Source organism: Geospiza fortis, unplaced genomic scaffold, assembly GCF_000277835.1.
Source record: "Geospiza fortis unplaced genomic scaffold, GeoFor_1.0 scaffold26, whole genome shotgun sequence".
Lineage (NCBI taxonomy): Eukaryota > Metazoa > Chordata > Aves > Passeriformes > Thraupidae > Geospiza > Geospiza fortis.
Window position 1 is genome coordinate 78,782 of NW_005054425.1, and position 6,657 is coordinate 85,438.

General features: G+C 61.2%; 1 protein-coding gene across 1 annotated transcript in view; it reads right to left on the bottom strand.

Annotated features, from left to right (window-relative positions):
* Positions 1 to 513: 513 nt before the first annotated feature.
* The window catches only part of KIAA1324 (KIAA1324 ortholog), a 10,172-nt gene continuing 4,028 nt past the window's right edge, over positions 514 to 6,657 (bottom strand). The window contains exons 8-21 of the mRNA XM_014309371.2: positions 6,564 to 6,654; positions 5,836 to 5,964; positions 5,663 to 5,753; positions 5,477 to 5,582; positions 5,265 to 5,402; positions 4,907 to 5,161; positions 4,118 to 4,291; positions 3,095 to 3,260; positions 2,356 to 2,452; positions 2,178 to 2,279; positions 1,540 to 1,666; positions 1,293 to 1,471; positions 1,047 to 1,212; positions 514 to 851 (exon numbers count right to left, since the gene is read on the bottom strand). Of these exons, the coding sequence (XP_014164846.1) occupies positions 783 to 851; positions 1,047 to 1,212; positions 1,293 to 1,471; positions 1,540 to 1,666; positions 2,178 to 2,279; positions 2,356 to 2,452; positions 3,095 to 3,260; positions 4,118 to 4,291; positions 4,907 to 5,161; positions 5,265 to 5,402; positions 5,477 to 5,582; positions 5,663 to 5,753; positions 5,836 to 5,964; positions 6,564 to 6,654 (1,890 nt within the window). The 3' untranslated portion in view covers positions 514 to 782. The remainder of the gene's footprint in view (positions 852 to 1,046; positions 1,213 to 1,292; positions 1,472 to 1,539; positions 1,667 to 2,177; positions 2,280 to 2,355; positions 2,453 to 3,094; positions 3,261 to 4,117; positions 4,292 to 4,906; positions 5,162 to 5,264; positions 5,403 to 5,476; positions 5,583 to 5,662; positions 5,754 to 5,835; positions 5,965 to 6,563; positions 6,655 to 6,657) is intronic.

Here is a 6,657-nt window from a genome sequence, read left to right on the forward strand (position 1 = left end):
TGGAGGAGCCCGAGCCGTCCAAGCATCCTTGAGCCCCCCCGCCAGAGGGGTCTCCGCCCTCGCATCCCGAGGCTTCCTGGGGTTCCTCAGCCACATCCCAGGCATACTGGTGGGCTCTGCGGATCTCCTACCCGAGGACACCTCGCACCCCTCTGCTCATGGGGCTCCCAAGAGCCACCCCATGCCCCTCTAGAGCACCCCATGGCACGACTGTGGCCGTCCACGTCACCCCATGTCACCCCACTGTCCCCTCCTTGGGGGTCCCGGCGGGGTTCTGGTGCCTCCACCCATGTGGGGGACCCTATAGCACTTCCCCCATGAGGGGGCGTGCAGATAGAAGTTAAAGTTCCGCTGCTCCCTCACCCCACTCCTAGGCACCCACTCCCACGCGTGTAACACCCTGCGGACACCCCCAAATCCTCACCCCATCCATTTTTGGTGCCCACGCTCAACTCCCCGCATCCCCTAGGCGTGTCCCCCCGCCCCCGTGTGCCCACACACATGGAGCCCTTATACAAACCCCACTCCTGTATTTGGCATTTTTAGGTGCTTGGGATGGGGAGGACACGGTGGGGGGCACGAGTGGGGAGACACGTACAAAAGCCGTAACGAGGTTCCGGTCCGAAGCGGGTCCCTAAAGCCACGTTGGGGGCGCGGGGGATGGGCCGTGGGTACCCCCCCTTCCCTTCACAGCTGTCCAGGGCCGCGGTGTCCGTGGGTGCCCCTCTGGCCCGTCACAGCTCCCGGGAGGGCTGCGGGATGCGAGGGTGCCCCCCGTCCTCTTACAGCTCCCGATCGGTGCTGCTGGATGAGGTCTTGAGCGGGACCGAGTCGAATCCATCCGGCATCCGCTGTGGGGTAGGGAAACTGAGGCACGGAGCCCCCCGGGGTGGGAACTGAGGCACAGAGCCCCCCTTGGAGTGGGGAAACTGAGACATGGAGCCCCCCCCGGGGTGGGGAATTGAGGCATGGACCATCCTCAAATCCTACCCCCACCACGGCTTGTCCGGTGGCTACTCCAGGGTTGTTTCCACCCCACCCCTCACCTTGGCCGTCAGGGCTTTAAGTTTTCCAAAAAGTGACATTTCGGTGGCAAAGAGCAGCTCATCCTCCGCGTCCTCCCCCTCCATGATGGCGCAGCTATCGGGCGACGTCGCGTCGGTCTCCCGGGCCGCCGCGTCCATCACCAGCTTGGAATACTTGTATTCCAACCTGGGAATGCAGGCGGTGCCATCACCCCCCCGTGACAGTGCTAGCCCCCGTGTCCCCAAATCCCGCTGCCAATTGCTCACTTTTGAGTCTTTTTCCAGAAATAAGCGGCGAGCGCGGCCAGCAAGACGGCCACACACGTCCCAGTGGAAATTCCCACTTTTAGCCAAAAATCCACGCTCCGGCACGCCTGGATCACCTGCGGCGGCAGGGCGTCTCCGCCGTGGCACAGCCGGGGCTCCCGCCACACGTAGGTGGTTTTCTGATGGGGGGGAAAGGGGGCTCAGGGGCCGCAGGAGCCGCAGCCCAGCCCGGGGCACGGGGCGGTACCTGAACGCCGCCGATACAGGCGCCGACGATGGGGCGGTGGTGGGAGCTGGAGCAGCGGGGACATCCCTCGGCCGTCAGCCACAGGAAATGGAAGGTGCAGCCGTCGCAGGTGCCCTCGGGGCATTTGCTGGCGAGGGACAAAAAGGGGGGGCTCAGGTGACGGTGACACTCCAAAGTGGGGATTACAGCTAAGGTGACACCCCAGGGTCGGGACAGCATGACAGCAGTATCCCCAAAGTGAAGCACTTCAAAGAAGTATCTACCGATGACAGCAGGGGATCTTGGAGGTTCCCAAACCTCCCCCGGGGACTCCTTTGTTTCACTGCCAACCTGAGTACACGCAGGGCGCCGGTGACACAGCCAGGATGACACCTCAGGGTGAGGGAATCTGACACCATGTCAGTGTCGTCCCCAAAGCAAAGCACCTCAGGGACATGCCCACCCATGACAGCAGGAGATGTTTGGAACACTTCCCCCACCTGGGAACAGCCAGGGTGACACCTCAAAGTGAGGGACACTGACACTGTGACACCGGTGTCTCCAAAGCGAAGCATCCCAGGGATACGCCCAACCCTGACAGCAGGAGATGCTTGGGTCACCCAAAACCCCCCTCGGGGTCCCCCGTGTCTCCTCCCCACCTGGGCACAGCCAAGGTGCCAGTGCCGACACGCAGGGGGTCACAGCGTAGGCGGATAGTGGTGGCCCGGCCACCACTGCAGGGCTGTGTCATGTCGTTGGACCTGCCAGGGGACATGGGGGGTCAGGAGGACAGTGGGGGCACAGTGTGGGTGTCAACCCCCTGTCACCTGCTTGCACCTGAAGAAGAAGATGATGTCAGGCAGGTCAGGGTGGCTGGAGGGGAAGAGCTCTGGGGGAGACACGATGCCGTCCAGCACGGAGCTGGTGGTGACACCTGCAGGGAGAGAGGGGTGTCTCCAGTTCCACTGGAGTGTGTTCCAGTCCCAGTGTCCTAGTGCCACCAGAGGGTCCCAGTCTTACTTGGGTGTCCCAGTGCCACCAGGAGATCCCAATCCCAACAGGGTGTCCCAGTGTCGGTGTCCCAGTCCCACCAGCGTGTCTCAAGTCACACCATGGTGTCCCAGTCCCACTGGGGTTGTCGGTGACATATACCAGTGACAATGTCCCAACCCCAAACATGGTGCTCTGTAGTGTCCCAGTCCCACCAGGGTGTATTTCAGTCCCATTGGGGTGTCCTCGTGGCACCAAGGTATCCCAGTGCTGCTGAAATGTTCTAGCGCCAGTGTCCTAGTCCCAGCAGAGTGTCCCAATCCCACCAGGGTATCCCACTCTCAGTGCCACTGGGATGTCCTGGTCCCTGTGCGGCCAGGGTGTCCTAGTCTCAGCAAGGTGTCCCACTCTCAGTGCCACAAGGTTGTCCCAGTTCCTGTCCCACACGTGTCCCAGTCCCCCTGAGGAGTCCCAGTGTTGGTGTGCCAGTGCCACCAAGATGTTCCAGTGTCTGTCCTGCCCATGTGTCTCAGTGACCTCGGGGTGTCCCAGTGCCCCAGGGTGCCCCCCCTCCCTCCCTGCTCACCCAGCAAGTGGTCACCCAGGCTGACAGGCTGAGAAGACACAGCTGCGCGGACACCAGTGACATCAGGGGGCACCAGAATGGCCTGGCACACATAAGAGGTGACCACACGGGCAGGGCCCCCCAGACCTGCCGTCACATTGTCAGCACATGAGGCCATTTTCCTGCCCTGTGGGGACATACATGACACACGTGTGTGGAGTGAGACTGTGTGTACAAGGGACTGGCATTTGTGTGTGCAGGGCCATAGGTGTACAGGTGTGGCTGCACAAGTGTCCGTATGTGTTTACACAAGTGTTCACATGTGTCTGCACAACTGTGCAGGTGTGTTTGTGTGACTGTGCACAAGTGACTGCACAAGCGGGTGGCTGTGTATGTGCAGATGTGACAGTATGTACACCTGTATTTGCACACCTGCGTGTGGGAATGTGTGTTTGCATACATGTCCTTGTGTTTGCATGACTATGAGCACATATGCACGTGTGTGGCTGTGTCTGCTCACATGCCTGCCCCATCCCATCTGTGGGCCCAGGTGTGTGCCCATGTTTGCCCATCCAGATGCCCATGTGTGCATGTGTATTCGTGAGCCCTCCTGCCCGCATGTGCCCACCTGTGTTCCTGTGCCCACCCTCCTGAGTACCCACCCATTGTGCCCATCTTTGCGCTCATGCTTGTGCCCACCCACTTGTATGCCCATTTGTGTGCTTGTGTTTGTACTCATGTGCCTGTGAGTGCACACACCCACTGTGTGCTCATGTTTGCACTTGTGTACCTATGACCACGCACCCATGACCCCAGTTGTGTTCCAATACATTCATGCATGATCCTCTGCTCTCCTGTGTGTGCCCTTGTGTGCCTTCCCAGGTGTGTTCCCATGCCTGCATGCATGTTTCCATGGCCTCCTGCCCATGTGTGCCTACTCTCCTGAGTGCCCACCCACGTGCCTGTGTTTGCACTTGTGTGCCTGTGCCCACCCCCTGGGTGTGTTCCCATGTGTGCACACGTGTTTGCCCACACAGCTCTCACCTGGTGCCCACAGAGGCTAAGGCGGAAGTGATGGCTGTAGCGCAGCCCTTTGGGGGTGAAGCTGGGCCCAGTGCCCACCCCGGCACCTTGGCCCAGCGACGGGAACTCAAAGTGCAGCATCCGGCCTGGCAGTGCCAGTGCCAGGCTGCAGTTGTTGTAGCATAGCGATCGCAGCTGGGAACAGGGACAAGGAGCTCAGGGATGGCCATGCCACCCACTGGGGACACCCTTGTGGGGGACTCTGGAGAGCTGGCACCACCCCTCAGACACAGCAGGGCCATAGTGGCACCCACCAGGGTCACCCACTGCCACCCACCAGTGTCAGATACTGTCACCCATCTGGGATGGATGGGAGGGGATGGTGTCATCTCTCTGGGGACAGCTAGGGGACTGGCATTACCCATCCAGGATTAGACATTGTCACCCACCTTGCCATCCACCCAGGATTGCCACAGGGCTGGTGTCACCTCCCTGGAGATGGCCAAGGAGGGCAGGCATCACCTGCTCTGGGTCTGACAGTCACCCACACTGCCACCCATCCTGTCACCCACCCAGAATGGCTGTAAGGGGCTGGTGTCACCTCCATGGGGACACAGTGTCATGCACCCAGGACGACTGGGGGAGGCTCATGTCACCCACCCGTGATGGTGTCACCCTCCTGGTGCTAGCCAGTGCCACCATCTGGGACATCCTGGCTCTGGGGGAGGCTGGTGTCACTCCTCTGGGGCCCATTGGCATCACCCATGGGGACACTTATGGACACTTGGACCCCCTGCCATCCCCAGTCACCTGGTTGCTGCGTGTGCCAGGGCCACAGGGGTGGCAGGTGGGCATCCCGTCGGAAGGGTGGCCCCGCAGGTAGGTGCCAGGTGGGCAGGGCTGGCAGGTGCCCGAGCTGGGGTCCACAGCACTGCCAGGGGAACACGGGGCACAGGACCCAGTGGGCTGGGGGGCACAGCGGCGGCAGAAGGAGGCCACCCCCCCCTGCACATTGGTGACGTTGATGCTGTACAGCTTGGCCACATCACTGGTGAACCGCCGGCCCTGGCACCGAGAGCACCATCACCATCTGCCCCCAACCCCCCACCAGATCCCCCCAAAGTGGGGGCCCTCCAGCCCTCTCAAAGCAGGGCCCCCTGTCCCTCACCGCCTCGTGGTAGGGGGTGCGCTGGAAGGCCCAAGTGAAGCTCATGGTCGCATTCTTCTCCACCAGGTAGGTGTAGGATTGTTTCCCTGTGGAGCCTGTCCATGTCTCCACCGGAGTGTTGGTGTGTGAGTTGACACCCTGTGGGGACAGGGGAGGTGGCACCACCCAAATTCACTGTGCCCCCCCCCAGACTGCTGTGTCTCCCCACTCACCACCATAAAGTAGAGCTCACAGCCAACGCTGCACAGCGTCTCGAAAACGAAGGTGATCCTGGCCACCTCCCTGCTCTCTGTGTCCTCCAGCACTGGGCTTGGAGGGCTGGGGACAGCGTGGGGACACTGCTAGCTCTGCTCCATGGCCGCGTCCCCCCTGCTCCCTGGTGGTGGCCCCCACCTCACCTGAAGCCAGGGACCACCAGCGTGAGGATCATGAAGTCACTGTCAGAGGCTCCAGCTGCCGTGTAAATGTAGTCCCCAGCTACCTCCCAGCCTGCAGGGGTGCAGTGACACTCAGGAAGGTCCCTGGCAGTGCCCTGGCAAGGGACAGGGAAGGGACAGCCCTCTGCCACTACCTGCAATGCCCTTGTACTCGAAGTTGATGCCGCTGAGCACAGTGGTCTCCATGTTGGGGGGCAGCACGTTCCACCACTTGTACTCCAAGCCCAGCACTGGCTCAGTGCCCTCTGGGCAACTGAGGCAGGCTGGGGAGAGAAGGCAACAGCCCTGCACAGGGGTGGCACCCACCTCTCCCTCTGTCAGCTTGATGTGCCCTGCTTACCCTTTGAGGCCGGTGATGGGGACAAGAGGGGACAGCCCTGCACTAGACTGGTACCACATTCCCATCCCTGCAGCTTGGGATGACCTGGTAACCACCTCTTGGGGACAATGGTGGAGACAGGAGAAGACAGCTCTGTACTGAGATGGCACCCACCTTCCCTAGGCAGCTCCAGGGATCCCAGTTACTTACTGGGAACAATAACTGGGATGTTCTTATGGGATACATAGGGACAGCCCTGCACCAGGGTGGTACCACTTTTCTCTCTGTCAGCTTTGGGTGCCTTGGTCAACACTTTGGAACAATGATGGGAACAGGATGGGACAACCCAGCACTGAGGTGGCACTCATCTCCCCCTGGTAGCCCCAGAGACCCCAGTTATTCCTTGGGGACAGTGATGGGAGTGTCCTTATTGGAGCCATGGGGACAGGAGGGGACAACCCTGCACTGGAGTGGCACCCACCTTCCCCCAGCAGCTCAGGCTGCCCCAGTCATGCTTTGGGGACAATGACGGGACCACCTTACCGGAGCCGTTGGAGTAGAAGCCATAGGGACAGGGCTGGCAGGTGCTGCTGTTGCCTTTGGCAAAGCCAGGGTTGCAGGGGGGGCATCGTGTCTT